The 27,634-nt window shown below is 39.4% G+C and overlaps 1 protein-coding gene across 3 annotated transcripts in view; it reads left to right on the top strand.

The window, feature by feature from the left end:
• LOC126262816 (uncharacterized) overlaps window positions 1–20,533 on the top strand; it is a 283,082-nt gene extending 262,549 nt beyond the window's left edge. The window contains exons 9-10 of one of the 3 annotated variants that reach the window (XM_049959666.1): window positions 9,707–10,333; window positions 17,940–18,032. In XM_049959666.1, the coding sequence (XP_049815623.1) occupies window positions 9,707–9,906 (200 nt within the window). In that variant the 3' untranslated portion in view covers window positions 9,907–10,333; window positions 17,940–18,032. Of the gene's footprint in view, window positions 1–9,706; window positions 10,334–17,939 lie in introns of all 3 variants that reach the window. The other 2 variants (XM_049959673.1, XM_049959682.1) reach the window with 2 other exon arrangements.
• The last annotated feature ends 7,101 nt before the right edge of the window (window positions 20,534–27,634 follow it).

Here is a 27,634-nt window from a genome sequence, read left to right on the forward strand (position 1 = left end):
GTTTGTGCTACAGAAGACTCTTAAAAATTAGGTGGATGGATGAGGTACACAATGACCATCTAGAAGAATCTTTTGTAATCAACCAGAGACACAAACCCCTCACCTTGTTCTGAGTCATTGGTAACATCTTTGTGATGTGGACTGAGGGTGAGGACACCCTACCCACATCCCTCCAAGAACTCAACATCTTCTCCCCAATTCACTTCACCTGGTCTTCCTGAACCCAACAATGTCAATGTCAATGTTGGCCTATACCTCAAGGATGGCTGCAACAGTTCCTCCGTCTATATCAAACCTACCAAGCACCAGCAACACCTCCACTTCAAATACTGCCACCCATTCCATACCAAGAAGTGCCTTCCATACAGCCTAGCCACCCATGGTCATCCCATCTATGGCAATGAGCAGTTCCTTGCCCAATATACAAACTGTCTCACTGAGATCCTCATGGACCGAAATCACCCTCCCAACCTCATACAGAAACAAATCTTGCATGCCTTGTCTCTCGATTCATGTACTGCTTTTCACATGCCCACTGCCTGGTCACAAAGGAGCACTCCCCTCATAACTTGGTACCACCCAATACTGAAGCAATTGAGTCACATTTTCTGCCAGGATTTCAACCACATCTCATTGTGGCCTGAAATTAGTATTGTACCCATTATCCTTCCCACTCCTCCCACAGTGGTATTCTGCCATCCATTTAACCTATGCAATATTCTTGTTTATCCCTTCTGTACTTTTTACCCACTATCCTTCTCACCCCTTCCACAGTGGTATTCTGCCACCTGTTTAACCTATGCAATATCCTTGTTTGTCCCTTCTGTACTCTTACTCCCAACCCCTTTTTCATTGCTCATATCCCCGCAAGAGGCCCAGATGCAATACCTATCCCACACATACTCCCATCACCACGACCACCACCACCTACTCCAGTCTGGGCACAGGCATCTTCTATCCCATCAGAGGCAGGGCTACCTGTGAAAGCAGTCCTGTGATCTACAAACTAAGCTGCAACCACAGTGCTGCTTTCTGTGTGGGCATGACAACCAACAATCTGTCTGTCCGTATGAATGGCCACCAACAAACTGTGGCCAGGAGACAGTTGGACCACCCAGTTGCTGAACATGCTGCCCAGCACAATGTGCTTCACTTCAGTGACATATTCATAGCCTGTGCCATCTGGATACTCCCTACCAACACCAGCTCTTTTTGAAATGTACAGGTAGAAATTTTCCCTGCAATGTATCCCATGTTCCCATAACCATCCTGGCCTCAACCCCACTAACCCTGTCCTCCTCCACCTGCCTATCCCCTTTTCTGCTCTTCCTCCAGCACTGCACAACCTTCTATTCTACCAACACACTAGTTCTTTTTCTTCTCTACTTGTGCAACATCAAATACCACATAGTAAAATATAGGTAGTCAGAAGCAGAACACAATGTCTTTTTCTTAAAGTAAACAATTTTAACTCATTGCTGAAAAAGATCCAAAGCCCACCTCAACTTAATGTGGTGATCTTAAGCATCAAGATATGAATGCAGGAGAGAGTTTTACAAATAGCAGGGAATGTTGTAATATTGCACTTTTCTCAAGATTACAGCAGCATACTGAATTAATGGTTATAAATCCTTAAATCACATGTGGGTTTGATCCCAAAAACTCAGGTACTACATTGGAATAGATCACACAAGACTTACCTGTGGGTGCCTTTATACTTGGAGTGCATTTTTCCACAATTATTCAATAACTCAAAATAATCCTTTTGCCCTTCCAGAAACTGATTTTATATGTAGTCGCACTTGACATTAGTTTTCAGTGTTATACATGGGTATTTACTAATTATGATTATATCCAATATCATACCATCAATATTGCATTGAAAAGCAACTGAAAGTTTCATCCTGTTTGTGCATATTATCTCCTCTTTGAAGTCAGAGGCAATGTTTCACACATCTTCTTTCACCCACATTCTTTATAAGAAGAGTATATTTTATGTATTGTTGTTGTTGTGGTCTTCAGGCCTGAGACTGGTTTCATACAGCTCTCCATGCTACTCTATCCTGTGTAAGCTTCTTCATCTCCCAGTACTTACTGCAACCTACATCCTTCTGAATCTGCTTAGTGTATTCATCTCTTGGTCTCCCTCTATGATTTTTACCCTCCACACTGCCCTCCAGTGCTAAATTTGTGATCCCTTGATGCCTCAGAACATGTCCTACCAACCGGTCCCTTCTTCTTGTCAAGTTGTGCCACAAACTCCTCTTCTCCCCAATTATATTCAAGACCTCCTCATTAGTTATGTGATCTACCCATCTAATCTTCAGCATTCTTCTGTAGCACCACATATCGGAAGCTTCTATTCTCTTCTTGTCCAAACTATTTATCGTTCATATTTCACTTCCATACATGGCTACACTCCATACAAATACTTTCAGAAACGACTTCCTGACACTTAAATCAATACTCGGTGTTAACAAATTTCTCTTCTTCAGAAACACTTTCCTTGCCATTGCCAGTCTACATTTTATATCCTCTCTGCTTCGACCATCATCAGTTATTTTGCTCCCCAAATAGCAAAACTCCTTTACTACTTTAAGTGTCTCATTTCCTAATCTAATTCCCTCAGCATCACCTGACTTAATTCGGCTACATTCCATTATCCACATTTTGCTTTTGTTGATGTTCATCTTATATCCTCCTTTCAAGACACTGTCCATTCTGTTCAGTCGCTCTTCCAAGTACTTTGCTGTCTCTATCAGAATTACAATTTCCTCGGTGAACCTCAAAGTTTTTATTTCTTCTCCATAGATTTTAATACCTACTCCGAATTTTTCTTTTGTTTCCTTTACTGCTTGCTCAATTTACAGATTGAATAACATCAGGGAGAGGCTAAAACCCTGTCTCACTCCCTTCCCAACCACTGCTTCCCTTTCATGCCCCTTGACTCTTATAACTGCCATCTAGTTTCAGTACAAATTGTAAATAGTCTTTCGCTCCCTGTATTTTACCCCTGCCACCTTCAGAATTTCAAAGAGAGTATTCTAGTCAACATTGTCAAAAGCTTTCTCTAAGTCTACAAATGCCAGAAACGTAGGTTTGCCTTTCCTTAATCTTTCTTCTAAGATAAGCCGTAGAGTCAGTATTGCCTCACGTGTTCCAATATTTCTATGGAATGCAAACTGATTTTCCCCGAGGTCAGCTTCTACCAGTTTTTCCATTCGTCTGTAAAGAATTCGTGTTAGTATTTTGCAGCTGTGGCTTATTAAACTGATAGTTCAGTAATTTTCACATCTGTCAACACCTGCTTTCTTTGGGATTGGAATTATTATATTCTTCTTGAAGTCTGAGGGTATTTCGCCTGTCTCATACATCTTGCTCACCAGATGGTAGAGTTTGCTCAGGACTGGCTCTCTCGAGGCCGTCAGTAGTTCTAATGGAATGTTGTCTACTCTGGGGCCTTGTTTCGACTCAGATCTTTCAGTGCTCTGTCAAACTCTTCACGCAGTATTGTATCTCCCATTTCATCTTCATCTACATCCTCTTCCATTTCCATAATATTGTCCTCAAGTACATCGTCCTTGTATAGACCCTCTATATACTCCTTCCACCTTTCTGCTTTCCCTTCTATGCTTAGAACTGGGTTTCCATCTGAGGTCTTGATATTCATACAAGTGGTCCTCGTTTCTCCAAAGGTCTCTTTAATTTTATGTGAGTCGTTCTAAATTACCTTACAGTCACCCAATGAGGCTGGTTTCCTTTACACAAGTAGTTTGACAGAAAACTAGCAGAATGCACAGTAAAGTGGCCATAGAGTCATATCGCAAGAAAGAACTGAAACCCTTAGCTATGGGTAGGAACATATAGAGGACCTGTGGCTCCAATTTAGAAGTGTTGTTGACCAATAATTGGATAGATATACACCTAGGAGATCAGTTCATGATGTGAAGGACCCTACATGCTATATATTCTCTGTAAAGAAACAGTGACTTCTGCTAAGAACATTACATCTATACTCTTCAAGCTATCTTCTAGTGTGTGGCAGAGAAGGGTACTTTGTGTACTACTATCACTTTCCCTCTATTCTGTTTACCTTTAAAGCCTTTTTGTAAATTTTATGTAGGAGGAAGCAATATATGAGTTGACTCTTCTAGGAAGAAACGCTCTCGGAATTTTAACAGTAAACCATGCAGTGATGCACTATGGCTCTCTTGTAGCATCTGCCATTACTGTTGAATGAGCATCTCCAAGATGCTTTTGCACTTACTGTATGAATCTGTGCAAAACATGCTGCTCTTCTTTGGATCTTCTCTATTCCCCCTATCAATCCTATCTGATGTGGCTCTCAGACTGATCAGCAATATTTAAGTGTTGGGCAAATGAGGGTTTTGTAAGCTGCTTCATTCATGGCTGTGGATTGTTCCGGTGAATCTCAGTCTGGCTTCTGCCTTACCTGCAGTTAGTTTTATGTGGCCATTCCACTTTAAAAAAACTACTTAAAAATTCACACAGATCTTTAATGGATGTGACTGCTGCCATTGTTTCTTGTGCAACCAAGTAATAATCGGGCTTCCTGCTTTTTATATGCAAAATATTACATTTCTTTATTGTGAGGGTCAGTCAGCAATCCCAGCTCCAGGTATTGACCCTCTTCAGGTCTTTTGTATTGCACTGCAGTTTTCTAGCATTGTGAAATCAGATGTAAAGCAAAGCATAGGAGTATACAAAAAAAGATACCAATTGAAATGTGTTTGGGTTTCAGGACAATGTGTGATGCCTTAACTGATTCTGTAGTAAAATCTTATCAAAAGAGGTCTCACAAAACCGAAAGATATTCTGGTCAAATGTAAAGGCTGCCAGTGGAGCAAAAGCTGTATCTAGACACTTTTTATGACTGAGTTAGTCCCTCTCTTAAACATAATGTATGACATACAGATCCCCCAACCAAAAATCCTTGCCCAGTAGTTGGAAGAAAATGGTCAAATTCTTCTATAAGAATGCTGTCATCCAATGTGATCAACATCCGTCTCCTGTAAAATCTTATAATATATTCTGAGCTCAAACATAATGAGGTACCTCAGACAGAATGGCCTCCTCTATGTCAACCAGCATTGGTTCCAAAAACATTGGTCATGTAAAACTTAACTCTTACTTGGCGTTTTGAAAGTCAAAGATGAAAGTAATCAATTAGATGAAGTAATACTTGACTTCTGAAAAGCATTTAATTGAGTACAAAACCAACACTTATCAAAAAATATGGTCTTGTTGGGCATCAAATGAGATTTGTGGGGTTGAGTGTTTCTCAGTAGGGAGAATGCAGGATATTATCTTGGGCGAGAGATTTGGGAGTAACTTCAGCCAGATGTTAGAAAGTATGGAGCTGTCCATGTTGTATATTAATGACCTGGCAGACGCTGTGGACAGTAACCTCAGACTTTTTGCTGATGATGCAGTTATCAATAAGTAAGTACTGTCCAAAAAAAAAATGCGCAAATATTTAGTCGGATCCAGCTAAGTTTTCAATGTGGTGCAAAGTTTGGTAACTGGCTTCACATATTCAGAAATTAAAAACTGTATACTTCACAAAATGCAAAATCATAATTTCTTGTAAACACAATATCAGTGAGTCAATCTATTCAGTTAACTCACGCAAATACCCAGATGCTACCATTTTTGGGTACCTGAAATATGTTGATCATTGACACAGTTGTGGATAAAGCATGTGGTAGACCTTGGTTCATCAGTAGGATACTTTTAAAAATAAATCAGTCAGTAAAGGAGACTGGTTACAAAACAACTGTGTGACGTATCCGAGAATAATGCTCACATGTGTGATGATCACACCAAATAGGAGTGGGGGAGTGTCATAAATATTTGGAAAATTAGGAGCTATTTCAAACTTGAAGATATCAGTTTCCTGTGAAAACAAAACCAGTATTAAGTGATGAATCTAGGAATATATTACATCCCATTATATTTCACTCCCCTACATACCATAAAGACAAGATTGTAATAATTACTGCATGCACAGAGACATTTAAGAAATCAGTCTCCTTGCATTTCATACATGAATGGAAGTGAAAACCCTAATATGTGGTACAACCTTAGGCAACCTCAGGCATGGATTCTACATTGGTTTGGAGAGTATGGATGTAGATTAAGTGTTGTTATCATAGATGCAGATTAAATGTTATTATCAGTTATTGTTGTTAATAGTTTTTGTGGTCTTCAGTAGAAAGAGTAGTTTTGTGCAACACTCCACAGTGGTCCATGTTGTGCTGGCCTCTTCATCTCTGTATAACTGCTGCAATCTCAAATGTCATATTAAATGATCCATTCTTCTATTCAGGTTGTGCAATAAATTTGTATTCTTCTCAGTGTGATTCAGTAAGTCCTCATGAGATATTCGCTCCACCCATCTAACCTTTGACGTTCTTGTTTTCCATCTCATTCCCAAAACTTATATTTTATTCTTGTCTGAGCTGTTAATTGGCCACCTTTATCTTGCTTACAAGGCTGCACTCCAGACAAATGCCTTGAGAAAAGCCTCCCTAACACTTAAATTTTGTATTAGATGTTAACAAATTTCACTTTTTGAGAAATGCTCTTGCTTATGAGTCTGCATTTTATATCCTCTCTACTTTGGCCATCAGCAGTTAGTTTGCAGCCAAACAGCAAAACTCATCTACTAAATTCAGTATCTCATTTTCTAATCTAATTTTCTCAGCATAACCTGATTTAATTCGGCATTCTATCACCATGTTTTACTATTGTTGATGTTCATATTATAACCTCTTTTCAAAACATTATACATTCCATTCAACTTTCAAATAACTTCCGGGAATTCAGCCAGGTAACACTTTCAGCGACCGTCAATATTTCGGCGGGAGAACACCCCGCCATTTTCAAGGCAAACTGCAACGGACAGGCGGCGTACATGCAAATTTAATACCTCGGTTCTCCGACAGAAGCAGGAAAGATAACACACACACACACACACACACACACACACACTGAACACTAATGCCACCAAAGATGACCAAAGTCAGAGCTATCGATAGTGAGACTATGAATTCGCAGGTGAGGCAGCATTGACTCTGTTCCTCTGTTTTTTGACAAGGGAGAGAGCCGGATTCCAAACAGAGTTTAAACAGAAACCTCCATCCCTGTTGACGAGGTTGCTCGCTAATTTAATCTCAACTGCCTCCCTAATGACACTGTCCCAATAGCTGGACGTACATGCCAATATCTCGGTGTTATTATATAACATGGTGTGACCAGTATCCAAGCAATGTTCGGCAATAGCAGATCTATTTGGCTGCTGTAATCGTGTGTGCCGTTTATGCTCAGTACATCTGTCCTCCACGGTCCTGATAGTTTGACCAATATATGCCATGCCGCAGCTACAAGGAATACGATGTACACCCGCCTTACGCAGGTGGAACTCAAAAGTGCTCTAATTTTAGATGGAGGTCGGAAAACACATTTCACATCGTATTTCCGTAAAATACGACCGATCTTATTGGACGTGTTTCCTACGTAAGGCAGAAAGGCAGTAGACTTAGATGTTGACTCAGAATTATCATCAATCACCCGATGTACAGTTGGTCAATAGCGCAATGCACGTTCAATCTGTCTATCACTATAACCATTTTGACGAAATGTAACTTCAAGATGGGACAGCTCAGCTGGCAAAGTCTCAGCATCAGAAACGACATGTGCCCTGTGTACCAAGGCACGAAGTACCCCTTCACGCTGAGCCGAATGGTGACAACTATTAGCTTGTAAGTACAAGTCGGTGTGAGTACGTTTCCTGTAGACTGCATGTCCCAATGATCCATCATCCTTCCTCCTAACCAACACGTCGAGAAAGGGAAGGCAACCATCCTCTTCCACCTCCATCGTAAAACGAATGTTCGGGTGGATCGAGTTCAGATGTTCTAGAAAGACATTCAAATTCTCCCTACCGTGAGGCCAAACAACGAAGGTATCATCAACGTATCTAAAGAATAGTGTTCAGTGTGTGTGTGTGTGTGTGTGTGTGTGTCTGTGTGTGTGTGCGCCGCCTGTCCGTTGCAGTTTGCCTTGAAAATGGCGGGGTGTTCTCCCGCTGAAATATCGGCGGTCTCTGAAAGTGTTACCTGGCTGAATTCCCGGAAGTTATTTGGAAGTTGTATACGCCAGGAGAAACTCAGGTCTCACATTCCATTCAACTGATCTGCAGATTTCTTTCCTGCTCCTGACAGAATTATTATTTCATCATCAAACCTCAAAATTTATATTTCTTCTCCATGAACTGTAATTCCCTTTCCAAATTTCTTCTTGGATGTCATTGCTCGCTCAGTGTATATATTGAATAACATTGGGAATAGGCCACAATCATGGCTCACTCTCTTCTCAATTGCCGCTTCCATTTCAAATAAAAAAGTCAAATCAAAACATTTTTCAGCCATCTAAAATTTCCAATTGTTATTTTATTTGAGCTGCCAGTTTCAGTGCTACATTACACCATCTTTGGCTCCCTGACTGATGTGTAGGAAGATTCCATCTCTGGTCCTGCCAAAACAGGGGCCAGCATTCAGTGACTGATATTAATAGATTTCTACTTTACACAGTGATCCCTTCGACCATCATTTGCTGACTATTCATGTCCTTTGCCTCTTAGTAACTGCTATCTGGTTTCTGAATAGTTGCAAGCAATCTTTTTCTCCTTGTGTTTTTATCCCTACTACCTGTACATTTTCAGAGAGTGTATCCCAGTTAATATTGTCAAAAGCTTTCTCTAAATTTACAAATGCTACAATTCTAGGTTTTCCATTATTTAGTCTATCCGCTAAGCTACATCAAAAGGTCATTAGTGCCTCATGTGTACCTACATTTCTCTGGAACACAAAATGATTTTCCACAAGGTCGACTTCCACCACTTTTTTTTTTTTTTTTTTTTTTTTTTTTTTTTTTTTTTAAAATATTCAGCAAATAATTTGTCAGCATTTTGCAGTTGTGACTTACCAAGCTGATCGTCTGGTGATATTCACATCTTTCAGCACTTGCCTCCTTCAGCATGGGAATTATTACATTCTTCTTGATCCTCTGTTACCTTCACTATTTCATCTCTCAGGGCCACCCACTCATCTTCTATTGTACGAGGGCTGTTCAATAAAGAATGATCATAATTTTTTTATGGTCATAATTTCTTGTGCAAAAATTTAATCTTATGATATTCTGTTAGCTTAATATGAAACAAACACACCATATTAGTTTCATTGTTGGGACTCCTGATTCCCACCTGTGAGAGGCAGGCAAGGTCAGACATGTTCCGTATCGACTACTGTTGCAATGGAGGTAATACGTGAGGAACAATATGTGGCTTTGAAATTCTGCTTTGGTCTCAACAAATCTTCAGCTAAGGCCTATACAATTTTACAGGAGGCCTATGGAGAGTCTGTTCTTCCCTACAGCACAGCTCGAAGGTGGTTTAAAATGTTTAAAGAAGGGAGACAATCAATTTCGAAGGAAGGTGGACCCGATGCTCCAGTTACTGCTCTTATGGAACAAAACATCAACATTGCTGCTGTCATTGTGAGAGAGGATCGACAAATTCTCTTAAGATCACTTTCTGAAACACTGAACATTTCATTGGGTGCCACCCACATGTTCCTGACAGAAAAATTACACATGACGTGTGTTTTTATGCTATGGGTTCCAGGACTGTCGGTTCCTGAACAGAAGGACATTCGCAAGCAGGTCTGCATGCAGCTAAAGTTGATGTTAGAGGAAGATCAAGAGTTTCTTTCAAATGTAATCACTGCTGATGAAACTTGGCGACATCATTTTGATCCTGAGAGCAAACACCAAAGCTCAGTGAGGAAATCTCCTTCATCACCAACCCCAAAAGAGCTAAAGTGATTGCCTCTGATGGGAAAGTTATGGTCATCTCATTCTTTGATGTTCATGGAATATGTTGTACCTGCACACACATCAGTAACTGGACAATACTACAGGGATGTCCTGAAAACATTACAAGTCCATATCAGGTGCAAAAGATCACATTTCCATGAAGCAGGCTGGATGCTGCACCACAATAATGTGCGGCCGCATATTGCCAAGTTGCTGCTGAATATCTTGCAAAAATCAATGTGAAATGCATCCCTCACCCTCCCTATAGTCCGGATTTAGCCCCGTGTAACTTTTTCCTGTTCCCCAACATGAAGAAAGGCCTTCGTGGAAGGCATTATCAATCATCAGAAGACTGGCAGAAATGCTGGGACAAGTGCATCGCATTCATGGGAGACTACTTTGAGAACGGCCATCAAAATTATGAGGATGAGTAAAGGTATGTTGTCAAAGAAAAATTGTGATCATTCTTAATTGAACAGCCCTCATATTTCTTTCCCCTGGTTCAGTCAATCAATACCTAATGCTCCTTTTGACACTCTCAACAACTAGCGGACTGTTAATTTATTCAGATCACATCTCCTTAGTTGCTTACTTTTCTATGATTTCTTCAGTTTTAATCTGCAGTTCGTAACCAATAACTTATCATCAGAGTCCACATCTGTGCTTGGAAATGTCATAATTTCTGCCCTACTATTATACAGGTTGATTCTGGAGGAATGTTACATAATTTGTGAGGTGATTCTACATGTAAAAATATACCATAAAAGTCCTATGAACATATGTCCGATTTTCGATCATTGCAGAAATGGAGTGTATTAAAGACTGCACACATCCGTAAATGATTATGAAGAAAAATGTGAACATTACTTACTGAAGTACTGTGTAGATGCTGTTGTGAATGGAATAATGGTTGGGCAGATGACCGATTAATTCTATAAGAGGTGTTCAAAAATTCCCCCTACCCATCTTGGTGGATTTGTCAACAGGTTGGAAGGTGTGTTGTGCTGCACATCAAACATCATCTTAGTATTTAATGCACGTAACAGCATCAGTGACATGAGCATCAAGTTCTTCACACGTATCCACCTTCATAGCATACACATCCCTCTTTAACCAGCCCCATAAACAGAAGCCTATTGGGGTTAGATCATGTGATATAGCTGGCCAGTTAATGGATCTGCCATGGCCACTGTAGAGGAAATGTGTTATTCAGATACTGGGATACTTGTCTGTTACAGTGAGTCAACGATCCGTCATGTTGCAGGTACATTTGCCTTCGTTGCTCTAAATCCACATCTTCCAAAAGCACATGAAGGTCCTCTACCAGGAAATGTGCTTATGCTGTACCTGTCATGCAATTTGGCAGGAACACAGGCCCTATCACCAAACCGTCAGTCGTACCACACCAGATGTTCACTGAGAACCTAACTTAGGATCTTGTTTCCCTAGTGTCATGTGGTTTCTCCATTGCCCATATATGAGGATTGCAGGTGTTGATCATACCATCGCATGTAAATGTAGCCTCATCTGTAAATAAAGTGTATTGCCTCATGACTGCTCACTGATCCAACCCATTATTGCACAATGGATATGCCTGCAGCTGTTGCCTCTGTGTGATATCACAGTGCTGCAGTCTGTTGGAGAATCCCCACACCTCTTTTAGGATGGATCAGTTGTCTGCTTCATCATTATTCTGTCCATCACAGCGCCTATACAGCATTTTGGTAAGTAATATTCACACTTGTATTCATATCCATTCATGGATATGTGTAGTCTTCAAACCGCTCCATTTCTATAATGATCAAACAATGAAAACTTGTTCATAGGACTTCTGCAGTTTATTTTCAAATGGTAGCATTAACTCACAAATTATATGACATTCCTCCTGAAACACCCTGTGTAATTTATCTGAAACTGCCTCATATCCCCAGGTCTCTTCCATGTATACAGATTCCTTTCATTATCCTTAACCCAAGTCATAGTAATGAGTCTGTCCTAACTTCCTTTCCTTCAGTCCATATTATCTTCCCATTTCCCTTCTCTCCCTTTTCCTATTATGTAATTCCAGTTCTCCATCACAGTTGTTTTCATCTTCTTTAACTACCTCATTTTTTTTATCTTAGCATACGTTCTTTCAATCTCTTTATCATCTTTGGTGCTAGAAGGCAAGTAAACTAGTATTGCTGTGATGGATGTTGGCTTTGCGTTTATTTTGGCTATGATAATATATTCATTATGCTGTTCATAGCAGTCCACCCACATTCCTTGTTTCTTATTAATTATTATCAGTACTCCTGCATTACCTTTTTTTAAATTTTTTCTTGATAACTCAGTACTCACCTTATCAGAGGTCTTCCCTGCAACCTCACCTCACTAATTCCCACTACATCAAGTTTCAAACTATTTATCACACTCTTCAAATACATCAACATACTTACCCATTTATAAGATACAACATTCCATGCTCTGAACCATGGAACACCAGATTTGCTTTTTCCTGATGACAATTGTAATTTTTTCGTTGCTTTCAATGTTTGCAGTACCATTGTAACTGAAACTTCTGATAAAGCTGCTGCCTCTGTTATCAGTCTTTTTAATAAATGTATATGTGTTACTTGGATACTTATTATGTGCTTAATGTTTGCAGTAATGAACATCCAGCTCTGTTGAGCATGACAGGAGTCTATAAGGGGTGATCAAAAGGTTTCTGTTCGAAGGCCATACAATACAGAATCCATATACCAATCAGGCAAAATTTCCACGTGCATTGAGGCAACCACCCTGTCAACACACCTGTTTGAGGATACCCGTTTGATAAAACACCATGTCCTGTTGCACGAAGAAGTCTGTAACTGCCTGCTGCACATCTTCATCTGACAGGAATCATTGACCCTTTAGGGCCTATTTTAAGGGACCAAAGGCATGATAATCACATGGTGTGAGTGTCCAAGTGTCTCTCACTTCAGTTGGAGTAACTTCTGTGGTGCGATGTTTGCGATATGGGGACGTGCTTTTACATGAAGCAGCAGCACCTAATATTGCAGTTGGTTTTTGACAGGCGTGCTGCCCCATCCACATTCTTCATCCTCCAATGGATATCTACCATTGTTTGTCCTTCAGCAACCAAGAAAAAAGAATGGTACAGTGGTCCTGTTTGGACACATTTGGTAATAACATTGCCATAGTTCACATTTATCTATTTAATAATTTAATTGAATAGATAAAAAAAATCTACTCACCAAGCAGTAGCAGAACACACACGCAAAAGAAGGTTGTAATTATGCAAGCTTTTGGAGCCAGCAGCTCCTTCTTCAGGCAGAAGGGTTGAAGGGGAAGGAAGAGGGGTGAAGGAAAAAACTGGCGAGGTCAAGAAAAGAGGTAGATTTTGGGAAAGTCACCCAGAACTGCAGGTCAGGGGAGACATACCACACAAGATGAGAAGGAAAGACTGGTTGTAAGGGACTGCATCATATGACATTTGAAAACCTGATATCTTAAAGGTGGAAGACAGGGTAATACGCAAGATAGAGATTACTGCTTAAATGTCATGCATGGTTTCATAAGAGTGAAAAGCTAAGGGCATTGTGCATAACAGAGGTGGGAGGGGGGGGGGGGGGTCAGTGAAAAGTATATGGGTAAGACAATGAAAGATGCAGAAAACTAAAACAGAGTAGACAAAACAGTAGTTAATGTGGAAATACTGAAACAGAAGGAATTAAAATAAATTAAGGCCAAGTGGGTGGCGAGAACCAAGGACATGTTGTAGTGCTAGTTCCCACCTGCGGAGTTCTGAGAAACTGGTGTCTAGGGGAAGAATCTAGATGGCACGTGTGGTGAAACAATAGCCAAGCTCTCGATTGTCCTGTTGTAGAGCATGGTCTGCAACAGGATATTGTGTGTTGCCAGTATACACCCTCTGCTTATGCCCATTGATCCTAATTGATAATTTAGTGGTAGTCATGCCGATATAAGGGGCTGAACAGTGTTTAATAATGGCTGGCATATGACATGTGTTGTTTCACAGGTGGCTCTCCCTTTGATACTATGTTTTTCCAGTTACTGGGTTGCTATAGATGGTGGTAGGAGGGTGCATAGGACAAGTCTTGCAGTGGGGACAGTCACATCTAGGTGTGGTCAGAAAAATTTCAGGCAGAATTAATCTCATTTTAGGGCATGATTTTAGGAATTCATAGACCTGTCGAAATTGGTGATTAATACATTCCAGACCAGGATAGTATTGAGTCACCAGTGGTGTGCTCCAAAGTTGTTTTTTGGATGGACCAGCAGTGCCAGGGTTGGATATGATGCCCCAGGAAATCTACTTTTGAACTAGGCTGGTGGGGTAATTGCTTGCAGTGACAGCTGAGGTGACAATAATGGTGTATTGCTGTAAAGAGTCTACATCTGCACAAATATTGGCCTTGGATGCCAAGGTTGTATGGGAGGAAATGTTTGACATGGAAAGGATGGCAACTGTCAAAATATAAGTACTGTTGTTTGTTGGTAGGTTTAATGTGGGTGGAAGTGTGTAGCTGGCCTTTGGTGAGGATGAGATCAACATCAAGGAAAGTGGCATAGGATTCGGAATAGGACCATGTGGAATTTAATTGGTAGAAGGTATTCAGAGATTCCAGGAATTTTAAAAGGTCAGCCTCACCATGACTCCATATGGTAAAGATGTCATCAATGTATCTAAATCAAACGAGGGGCTAAAGGCTTATGGTTCCCAGGAACGCACCCTCCAAGTAACCCATGAAAAAGTTGGCATAGAAAGAAGCCATCCTAGCTCCCATGGCCGTACCCCTGATTTGTTTGTATGTTTGCCCCTCAAAAGTGAAGCAGTTGTTGGTAAGTATGAAGTTGATTAAGCTGAGAAGGAAGAATGCCATAGGTTTAGAATCAGGTGTCACTGACTGAGGAAATGTTCAGCAGCAGACAGATCAAGTACGTGGGACATGTTGGTATACAGGGAGGTGGCATCAATGTCAACAAGCAAGGTGTTTGGTGGGAGTGGGATGGGCACAGATTTCACACAATGTAGGAAATCATTGGTATCTTTGATATAGGAGGGGAGTCTTCATACTGTGAGTTGCAGGTGCTTATCAACTAAGGCAGGTGCTTATCAACTAAGGCAGGTAAATGTTTGGTAATCCATAGTACAAAGACTCCTCTCCTATATCAAAGATACCAACCATTTCGTAGATTGTCTGAAATCTGTGCCCATCCCACATCCACTACACACCTTGCTTGTCACCATTGATGTAAAAAGCATTGCTAACTCAGAAAGCCTCTCAGCTTTGGTGCTAACTGAAATAATGTAAGCCAACTCTTGTCCTGTAACACATACTCTCCTCACCCCCCACCCCCCACCCCTCTCTCTCTCTCTCTCTCTCTCTCTCTCTGTCACACACACACACACACACACACACACACAAACACTGTTCACTGTTCACATTAAATTAAATGAATGTGCTGATCATGCAATAGTTCTAGCTCAATCTGCCCTATGTTGTTCGTCAAAGCCAGCTCTTAACTGTTTCTCATTTCAACACTGAAATGTGCTGATGCAGCACTCTGGAACCACAAGTCGCTGCACGCAGAAAGCAGTACTGTGTCCAGTTGTTCTGTGAGTGCAGAAACTGAGCACACACTGCCTCTATTGTCCCACAAGAAATACCAATCAGTTCCAGCCCAAATGTTGATGGAAAACCTTTTTTTGCTGGGGTCTAAATAAATACAATCTTCAGAGTTTATCCAATGATCAGTTGTTGTTAGCACACAGGAAAGTCTTGTATTGGGAAGGAAAATGGAGGGTTATGGTTTAACATCCTACTGACAGCACTGGAGACTGAAAGCACAAGCTTGGACTGGAAGAGGGGAAGGTAATAGACTGTATTCCAGCATGTGCTTTAAGCAATGTAGGTAAACCACAGAAAACGTTTTCTGGATGGCAATATAAGGATTTGAACTCATTTCTCTCAAATGTGAGAGCAGTGTCTTAACAACTATGGCACCTCGCTTGGTGTCTGATAATGGAAGTTCCCCTCAAACTTTCACATAAATCTTCTTATTGATGCCTAAGTTGCCTCTAAACACTATCTCCCCATCTCTCTATAGCCCCTTTTGTCCATCAGGTGCAACTGCAAGCATTTTCCAAATGTTTATATTAAAATATGGGTTAGCAAGTTAATTAGAGGTGTGTTTGCTCAGAATTTAGTGGACAACAAATTAAAACTAGTATTACTACTCAATTTATGCATGCCATATTTGAAACGATGTTATTTTATTTACTTATGCTGTGGCTATTTGCTGTGAAAATCATAAAATGCCTCTTATTCTTTTTAAGTATTTCTTTTTGTATTGAGTAGACATTAAATCATGATTCTGGAACCCTACCTCTTTCCTAATAGTTTTGATACGTTTGTTGCTAAAAGAACTAAATATTTATATTGCATGTGACCTGTTCATCTAGTGAGAGAATTCATTCAGTATTGTTGTTCTTGACTATTCGTTCTTGCTATTATTAGTGAATATACAGCTGTCCCAGTCATAAATACACCACATATTACTGTCATATGATTGGAGTACTTCCTTGTTGCACACCTGCATCTTGTGGCTGATGAAATATGCAATTACTAATTTATGCTCACCTTGATTGTTTGTTTGTGACCAAACAAGTCATTAGATCAATTTCTTAGTGCGATCATTCTCATAAATAAATATTTCGTCTCCCCCATTAACTCTTTGATTCACAGTGATATGAAAAAAATATAATTTTAAAATTTTTAATGGAAGCAATCTCTTTTATTACTGTAAGCTACGAATACAAGAAGACATTGGCAAAAAGTAAACAACCAATGGTTTCGAGGAGGTGATTTCACTCTGAAACCACTAGAACAAAGTTTCCAAACATTCACCATTTCATGTGTTACATTTGAAAGCAAATGGGCACAATCCTACACCTCAAAACTTCGATGAAGTGATAATTCCTAACACAAATTACAGTTGTAAATAACAAGCAAAAGTGGGCCTAGAATTTAACAAGTTTAGTATCAAAACTACATACTGCCCAAATGCTTTCATTTTAGAAGCCAATCATAAAAGCAGTAGTCAAAACGCAGATTTAATTGCAATAACATTAGACATTTAATTTCACTATCAGTGGTATCCTCCCTTTAAAATAAATAAATAAATAAATAAATAAAACTGCAGGACACAATCACCTAGTATTCCATAGCACAATCTCCACATTGTTTGTGGCTTTGAACACTATAAATGACTGCCACAACGTGCTACATTCATAGAAGTACTTCAGTGTACTGTCTCGCAACAGCATCAGTGGTTTCATGCTAAAGGCACTGGCACTTAAATAAAAATAATAATAGTAATAACAATAATGAAATGCAGGTTTCAGGCAGAACCCATTGATGCCCAAATGGTTAAATGCATTCATTCATGTGCCGCAAGAACACTGATAAGCACGACATTGAGTGCCCTGAAACCAATTTCATCATCATCAACTGTTACCTGAAATTATTTTGCTCAGAAAATCTTGTAACACCTTTAATAAACCAGATTTATAACCTCCAAAGAGCGTTTCAAAAATTTCAATGTTCCCCGATGAAAGGAATGCACTGGCAAAGGGCAAAAACTGAAGCATAGTTAACACAACTAAAAGATAAACTTATAACTGGACCATAGTGAACATCTTAATTCTTACAATTACAAAAATCCGTCTTACACTATTGCTGTCAAATAACAAGTTGCCACAATACAAGATGTTTACAATTTCTACATGGTTTCTGGAATCCTTTCTATAATAGAAAGTGGAATTTTTGTTCTTATTGTTTTACCCAACTACCTACAAATGGAGACAAAAAAACTAGAATTCAGGTGGATAATGTAGCACCTCATATACTTCCTACACAGTGGTATTATTTATTACTGAACATGTTGTTTTAACAACAATGCTATTTTGTTCTTCTAACTGAAACAGAGCTAGGTATGTCAATATTCAACTGTTTTCTTTTTAAAATTTCCAGAGCCAAACTTGCCTCAAGTTGTGGAACTGCTTCATGTGCCACTTCAGACCATCTACAGATCATGCCAGTACCAGCCTCCAGCTACAAATGGTCAAGACATTTCTGCATAGCCTCCAGCTGTAGCATATGTATTTCTTCTTCTACTTGTATAAAAACTGGAGATGTTAGATGAAAGAGAAGTAGTATTTTGCAAAATAAAATCACTTAACGAGTTTTACAAATATCTTGCTTACGTTATTAATCTGTATGATTTTGTACATCATAATAGAAAATGTATTTTATGTACAAAACCAATTATCAGTATTAGGGATGTTTTAGAACATTGGGAGACTTTATTTTTCTGGTGTTCATTGTTCAGAATTATCATTGTTCATATGATTATAATCTTTACATTTATTGCATGATGTGGAAAATATGGAGAGCATCTTTTGTACAGAAGCTATTTAACTAAAAGAACAAGAGGAGCAAGTGCAGGAAAAGATTAGTGCAAATAATTGATTGTGAGATGTAACACGTATGTGACACAAAAGTGTCTCACAACACGTAACAGCCGTAAAAGTTAATCAGCTTCATTTCATGGGTAAGATTAGAGAAAAGTAGTTAACCTAATGTCCAAGAAATTATTAAGTTATGTGGCATTAATAACATCTGATGTGAAGCTCAAAATTTGATACCTTGAATGACCAAGCTTGTTTTATTTTTGAGATTAAGAGATGTTGTTTTTTATAGTGCACAAATAGTATAGAACTAAATATAAGAAACCTTCATAGTTTTTCACATTTCATGTGATGGTAAACAAGATAATAATGTAATGTGAACTTCTATTAGTATATGGAGTTTATTGCAAAAGGATGGAAGATCAGGGACAAAATCTCTATCATCTAGGTGATAGAATGCATATCGGCCTTTCCGTTCTATGTTTGTATGGTGAAGGAGAAAGGTGTTTATTTTTGTGTATGTGGTTTTAGATGAATTCCTCATTGGACCATAAAAATAGCTGTTCTCAATAATTTTATGAACAATTATGAAACTGTAGTCACATGTCTGATAAATCAGTATTAATGGCCAAATAAACAGAGGGGACAATAATATTAATTTTTGTTTATGTGCAAAGTATTATGATGTTTTGTTGTTATTGTAAGTTATGAGTAGGATTAAGTCAGAAAGTTATATCAACAAAGCGTACAGTCACTGTCCAATATAATACTTTCATTAAATGTCTCCTCTGCTGTTATTGTACAGTGTTTTGTAGGCCTAAAAAGTACTTGCGATGCTCCTCCTTGATGTTTAAAACTGATGAGTTCTTCATGTGAAGATGATATAAAACTTGTATTCTTGTTCATGTGTCTGCCATTTTACACATCCCCATGATGGTTCTCATATGTTCGTGACAGTTTCTACTTTCAGTCAAAAAATCATAAAGTCAGTTTTAATAAATCTCCAAGACCAACATGAATTTTTGATGGTGTTGTGAACTACATGTATATTGTACATTTGCTGAGAGCATTAACAGATTTATATGTAATGTATGCAAACAAAGTTATGTAAATTAACTCATTTGAACGGGCACAGGCAGAGTCTTCTTATTTATCAAAAATTATTCCACTGATGCTTCTAATAGAACTGCTGCCACACAACTGATCATATGTAATGATAAATAGTTCGTGAGGACAAATTGCAATTTGTGGCATGGCAGGGAGATGGAGTTATGCAATGAAATTTGCTTTTTATTATGCTGATGTCAAGTTTATATTCATAAGGTTTTGTTTGTATGACTTTTCAGAGTATTTAGTTATTAATATTCCTTTCAAATAGACAAACTAAAATACTGCATGGTCATACTTTTTTCTTCGTTTTGGATGGTGTATTTACAACAGAAATCCATCCAAATTTAGTGAAGATTTATAAGGAGGTTGCACCTTCATTTCAGCAGCTAAGAAATGGGTTGCTATCTTCAAACACAATTGTGTTACTCTTGAAGGTGATTGTTACGACTTAGGAAAAAGCTGATGCCATAGATGTATCAGAGAAAACAGTGTAACAGATTCTATGCCAAGAATTAACAATTAAAAAGCTTTATGTAGTAGAGGTGTTGCATTGTTGCAATCAGAGGAATGTATGGAAGCTGGTGGTCTTGCACAAAAAATGACAAAGTTGTATTGATGTGCCAGAAAGATTATGGCCATTATTTTCTGGGATTCAAAAATAATCCTCTTATTATTATGTGAGGGCCTAAGTAATAAATGGTGAACACTAAAAACTCTTTGGGACTAATTAAAAGAAGAAGTCTCTGAGAAGAAACCAGCACTGCAAAAAGGAGAGAGAAAATCTCCTTTCTTCAGGACAATGCAAATTTCATTAAATGGTTTTGGCAGTGCGAAAACTGTGGGATTTGTTGGAAAATTAATACTACTCACTAACCTCTTCCACATTAAAAAATACTTATTGTCAGAAAACTTTTTGAGAGCTAGGCCTATAAAGATTCTATAGCAGTGAATATTGACATTTTACAAATCTAGCAGAATCACACTGCAGTGATGAAATCTATTCAGTAGAAAAATTTTGGAACAAAATACATTGATTTAACATGGCAGTATGTCAAAAATTAACTATATTTTTAACTAAGTACCATAATTAATTACTGTTGCATCAGAAACTTACCCTCTTGTACACACATTTTGTTATTTTCATGGAATGTTGCTATACACTGTATGGCATGAACTATTTTTGCACTGTAAAATCACTGATTTACTGCAGATTCTATAATTTTTATGAGCTGTTTCAACTCTTCTATTTTATTTTACAAAATTTGACTTATTAAATGGTTTTGTGTACCCCATGAGAAGTATTGAGTAAATGAAATGGCGTTTTGTGTGAACTCCATGTTCTTTGTGAAATGTAACAAATAATACAAAGCAGCTTTTCAGTTTACAACTTATAATTGGATAAAGTCCCACAAGAGGATTTATTATTTTTGTTGTTAAATCATAGACATATATTTAGGTTAAAAGAAGTCATTGTTCTGCGGAAGCTTCTTTGACATGCCCTATGAGATACGCTGAAAATGTGGTCAAAATTGGCTAATAGTAGGAAATAAAATATAATACATAAATACAGCCCCTGCAGAATGACACCTCCTTTAACCTGTTTCTCAGGATTGTGGACCCCCAACTGAAAGGAAATTACAGTATATATTTTATAAATGGATAGATAAAAAAATCTCACTACCCAGCGGTAGGGGAACACACACACAAAACGGTTGAACTTTTACAAGCTTTCGGAGCCAGTGGCTCCTTCTTCTGGCATGAAAGTTGAAGTGGAAGGAAGAGGGATAAAATAAAAGGACTGGAAAGATTTAGGAAAAGTCGTCCAGAATCCCAGATCAGGGGAGACTTACTGTCTGGTAAGTCTCCCCTGACCCGGGGTTGTGGATGACTTTTTTGAACTACACCCCTTTCCCTAAACTTCTCCAGTCCTTTCCATTCACTGCTCTTCCTTCTCCTTCAACTGTTTTGTCAGAAACAGGAGCCTCTGGCTCCGAAAGCTTGTAAAAGTTAAACACTTTTGGGTGTGTGTGGGGTAGAACATGTGACAGTGCATATCTTGAAAAACAATAAATGTTTATACCAACAACTACTAAGAAAATGAATGTGCCAGGAATGAAATGTTTCAAATTATTTTTCTTTATCTGAATGCTAGTACTTAATTTATGTCACATGGATATAAGTGACATGTAGCCAGACTATGTATAACACACTTTATAATTTTTTTTAGCTTTTCTTGCAGTTTGTGAAAAACTATAATTTATGGCGTAATCACAATCACAAAGTTCCCATTTATTGACTGTGCATGAGACTTTCTGAATTTTTATAGAAGTTTTTTTTTTTCTGTATGGCATATCTCTTTTTCAGAGACTCAGAAAGCCAGCCACATCCAGTGACTGCGCTATTGAAGAATTTTTATGTTATTAGCCAAAACAGACTTCAAAATGTCACGTATGCAGTTATTTTCCTATCATTTTCATGTCATCAAGTTTATCTTGAAACATAGTTGTATGGTGAGAAAGTAGTGTGTGCTGGTCCACACAAATTGTTGATAGAACTTTGCAGACTGTTTATTAGGAACATACCTCTGTTTTGTGTAGATCACTGACACATTGGTTTATTTTATTACATTTCAGTATGTAAAATCTTATTTGAAAGAAAGGTAATTGTGTCTTTTCAGTTGAGTATTTCTGCAGAATTCCTCATCCTCTTCATTAATTGACTTTCCCAAACACCTGATGAAGATGGTGAATATTTCATTGAAAACGTGTACAAAAATCTAACAAGAAATCTGCAGTCTGAAAACTCTCCATTAACATAGCTGAGAAATACAAAAATCCAGACAGCCAAATGTCATGTTGTCTAGTCCGGTAACTAAACCAAGTGGGTAGGTGCAATTGTTAAGGCATTGGACTTGCAGTCATGACGAGTGAGGATGGTACTTCTGACATAGATATGGTTGATTTCTTTCCCCACAGTTGTCCATTCCAAGTTTGAGTTAAAGATTTCATCAGTTAGGGATGTTAAAGTCTAATCCCCCTGCTTTCTGGTAATGAAGTTATGTCTTGTTTGGAATATCTACTATATTATGAAAAGGATAGGTTGGTATCCACTGGAAAGACGATACATTGAGTTGCAGACAGGCACAACAGACTATTACACTTTGAGATTTTGGCCAAAGCCATCTTCATAAAAGTAAACATGCACACATTCACTGAAGCAAGCACACCTTGTGCACACGTGACTGCTATCACTGGCCAGAATCTGTTAAATCTGTTTCTAGCTAGAGTGACAGGAGATAGCAGTCAAGTGTGTGTGAGGTATGCTTGCCTGTGTGAATGTGTGTGTGTTTTATTTTATGAAGAAGGTTCTGGCTGAAAACTCACTGTCAATTTTTATCTTGACATACAGTTTCATGTTAAAAAACATGGTACTACTGACTGTTAATGTGTCCACTTGAAATTTGAGGTTGTTTTTTTCTACTTCAGTTATATTTTTCGCATTCTTGTGCATAGAAATCTTACCTAAACACAGGAAATGTGTAACGTTAATCGTACACCATGCTAATCATAAATCCTGCAATAAAACACAATAAAATAATTTGTTTTTTCCATTGTGAATCTAAACAGAGGCTATTCAGTAATAATTTAGTACATAAGCAATGCCAGATGAATTGATGTGTTGTTTACAAATTCACAAAAGATTTATTATTTTATGTTGTTTATGACTTGTATACCTGTTACATCTGGAAATGATACAGTGTTTAGTTATTCTCTGAATCTAATGATACTCAAGTCCAGGATTAAAAGTAGTGCAGCATCACATAAACATTTGGCTGTTTTAGAAATTTTCCTATTTACAGCACACTGTTAAGCTGTAGGAAGTTATGTATGGACAGTGGCTTTTAGAAAACTTCAAGAAGTAAATTATGTAGATTAAGCATTTTATATCAAGCTTTAGCAGGCTATCATAAATGCAATATCTGAACAGCTGATTTCAGTGCATGTTTTAGATTCGGGGTGGGTATTTCATAACCCAGCAGAGCAGAGATAATATCAGATTCCGTGTGGACAAAAGGAAGTGCATGTACTTTCAGTTCATTACATGACTACTAGTTATGTGGGCCTACAAAAAGTATTTTTTGTATCAACAATCAACAAATTCCTAATTAATGCATTGTTTTTCACACAAAGTTCAGGACCTGTTGTGACAAAGATTGAATATGTGTAAATGGTACATACTTATAAAGAGAGGGCGATTTTATTTTGAGTTGTGAATAAGTTGTTCATTTTTGTCCTCATCTAGTTACCCATAACCTTTAACTTGATTACAATATACTTTTTAGATTGTATTAAAAATTAAACCAAGTTTTTCAGAAGGAATGAACGCATACCAACTAATAAAGTATTAGTTATTCTGATGTAATACTAAAAACTTAAGCATTTATGCATGAAAGGATTACAATGACTTTAAGAAATTAGGATTTGTGGAAGCATCATTTAAATAAACAGACTTTTCTGTAGTTTCTAAGATGCAGTAAAATCCTTAAACACAAATGTACACAAAGCTTTGTAACAGAGTGTTTTCTCCCCTTATTACATGTTTGAAACAGGCAGTTGTGTTGTCAGCGCAATGAGGTCCCAATGTTGTCACATGACTACCACATCAAATAAGTGCCTCATAATTATTCAGCTAGTGTGTTCCAAAAAAAAGAAAGAAAGAAAGAAAATAGTGTACGGGAAGTTCTGGTTGAGAATTATGAATTATTTAGGATTAAAGGGGATGACTCACCGAAAGGCAGAAGCACTCTATCATCAATAGATACACAAACTACAGGTACAGAGCTTGTCTAGCTTTCAGAACGTACTTCCTTTTTCAAGCTTTTAGGAAAAACATGCACACAAACACACACAAGCATGTTCTCTCACATTCATGTGCCTGTCTCCCTATGCTGTGTTCATTTGACTACCAGCTCTTTCCTGGCGCACAGTGGGTGTATTGGGGTGAGGCAGGGGTGTGGAGTGGGATGGGTGGAGCGGGGTGAGGGATGGAGAGAGGTGGGAGGCAGGGAGTGGATTGGGGGGAAGCACCTAGCAGTTTCTAGGAGAGTGGGGAGCTTTCTGTGGACTAGCTAGGGGAACAGGTCGAGGTTGGGGCAGATGACTGGGCAAGCAATTTCATAGAGTAGGTAGTGAGATAACAGCACACAACTAGCTGATGTGGTGATACAAATTGGGTCAGGATAAGGGGCAGGGGATTGTACACACAAACACACACACACACACACACACACACACACTATTGAGTTTGGGGGGGGGGGGGGGGGCACCGATTTACCTTAGGTTTAGGCCAGGAAGGTTATGGGAGCAAAGGATGTGCTCCTGGGATAGCTGCCATCTGCACAGCTCAGAAAAGCTGGTGGTGTTGGGGAGGATCCAGATGGCATGGGGTTGTCAAGCAGTCATTGAAATCTCACATTTTGTGCTCTGCTGCATGCAGGCAAAGGTTCTACCACTGTTGTGATGAACCGGAGTGACTACCTGGCAGAGGGCCTCCACTAGTTGTCTGACACCTCCACCTACAAGCTCTGCCAACGTGACTCTATCCCAGAAGTCCAACACAACCTCCAATCCTTCCTGAATTCCTTAGACCCAACTAGAGGAAACATTCTTAGCTTCCAAAACCCTCAAACCCCTGGCCTGGTTCAGGTTTATTGATGACATCTGTATAATCTGGTCCCAAGGCCAGCACACCTTATCCTCATTGCTCCGCAATAATCTCAACATCTTCTGTCCCATTCACTTCACCTGGTCCTCCTCTACCCACCACGTTACCTTCCTAAATGTTGATCTCCTCCTCTTAGGTGGCTCCATCCACACCTCAGTCCACATCAAACCCACCAAACACCAACAGTACCTGCACTTTGACAGCTGCCACTCCTTTCACACCAAAAAATCCCTCCCATACTGCCTGCCCACTTGTGGCAGACACATCTATAGTGATGAGAATTCTCGCCCAGTATGCTGAAGGCCTCACAAAGGCCTTTGCAGACAAGAAATGCCCCCCAGACCTGATTGACAAACAGATCTCCTGTGCCATATACCCACACACACCTGATCCTCACATCCATCCCAAGAACTAACAACAAAGAAACACTCCCCCCCCCCCCCCCCTACCGAGCGAGGTGGCACAGTGGTTAGCACACTGGACTCGCATTCAGGAGGACGACGGTTCCATTCCGCGTCCGGCAATCCTGATTTAGGTTTTCCGTGATTTCCCTAATTCGCTCCAGGCAAATGGCGGGATGGTTCCTTTGAAAGGGCATGGCCGACTTCCTTCCCCATCGTTCCCTAATCCGATGAGACTGATGACCTCGCTGTCTGGTCTCCTTCCCCAAAAACAATCCAATAACCCCAAACACCCCCTCTCCTTGTCACCCAGTACCACTCCGGACTGGAACAACCGAACCACGAAACTTCCTGGCAGATCAAAACTGTGTGCCAGACCGAGACTCAAACTCGGGACCTTTGCCTTTCACGTGCAAGTGCTCTAACATCTGAACCACCCAAACACGACTCACGCCCCTCCTCATAACTTTACTTCTGCCAGCTGTGAGGACGGGGCGTGAGTCATGCTTGGGTAGCTCAGATGGTAGAGCACTTACCCCGCGAAAGGCAAAGGTCCCGATTTCGAGTCTCGGTCCGGCACACAGTTCTGATTTGCCAGGAAGTTTCATACCAGCGCACACTCCGCTACAGAGTGAAAATCTCATTATGGCAACTGAACCACGTTCTCCATCAGGGCTTTGATTTTCTATCAACATGCCCTGAAGTGAGGGACATGCTACCCAAGATACTTCCAACCCCTCCCAAAATGGTGTTCTGCTGCCCACCCAACCTGCACAACATCCTAGTCCATCCCTATGCCACATCTTCCTCCAGTCCCCTGCCACAGTGATGATATCCCAGAGGAAGCCCCAGATGCAAGACCTGCCCACTCCACCCACCCAGCACTACCTACTCCAGTCCCATCACATGGTTATCCTATCCCATCACAGTCTGGACCACCAGTGAAAGCAGCCATGTTATATATCAGCTCGGCTACGACCACTGCACAGCATTTTACAGTGGTATGACAACCAGCCACTTATCAACTAGAATGATTGGCCACTACCAAACTATTGCACCACATGCAGCAGAGCACAACATGCAGGATTTCAATGGCTACTTCACAGCCCATGCCATCTGGATCCTCCCCACCACTACTACCAGCTTTTGTGAGCCACACTGCCCCATTATCCTGACCCAGTTTGTGTCCCCACATCAGCTAGTTGTGTGCTGTTATCTCATGCCATAGTCTACGAAATCTCGAACCTGGCTGTCTGCCATCTCTACCTGCACCCCTGGCTGGTGCACAGACAGCTCCCCACTCTCCTACAAGCTGCTAGATGCTTCCTCCCAACCCCCTTCCTGCCTCCCAACTCTCTCCATCCCTGACCCACTCCATGCACCCACCTCACCCCTGAACACTGACCATGGGACAGGAAAGAGCTGGCAGTCGACTGAGCACAATGTAGAGAGACAGGCATGTGCATGTGAGTGAGTGTGCATGTGTGTTTCTGTGCAGGTTTTTCCTACAAGCTTGAAGAAGGAATTACTTTCTGTAAGCTAGCCAAGCTCTGTACCTTTTGCTTTTGTACTTATCACTGATGAAACACTTCTGCTTTTCAGTGAGTTGTCTCCTTTATTCCTAAATAATTTGTTATACAAAAATAGAGCAGTCAAATAGTATTTCTTACTATCATTCTAATTTTATCCTGTATAAACTTTTTTCTGTTGTATTTTAGGTACTGTATAAGTTCATTCTGAATGAAAATGAAAACAGATATGTGACTTTATAAATTCTTCATTTATCTTTAAATTTTTTACCTTTCCTGCATCACACATTGTAAAGGTGTTTAATAGACAGCTGAAGCATAAATGAGTGACTTATTATCTTCCATTCTTCTGTACTCCTGGCTTTTTGGATTTTTGTGAAAATTATTTTAGTGCTTTCATGGATATTTTATTCATTCACTTGAGTAATCGAATGTATTCATCTGTACTTTTATGAAAATACATTCAACTTACTCATGATTCTATTATCACTGCT

Source organism: Schistocerca nitens, chromosome 1 (assembly GCF_023898315.1).
Source record: "Schistocerca nitens isolate TAMUIC-IGC-003100 chromosome 1, iqSchNite1.1, whole genome shotgun sequence".
NCBI classification, from domain to species: domain Eukaryota; kingdom Metazoa; phylum Arthropoda; class Insecta; order Orthoptera; family Acrididae; genus Schistocerca; species Schistocerca nitens.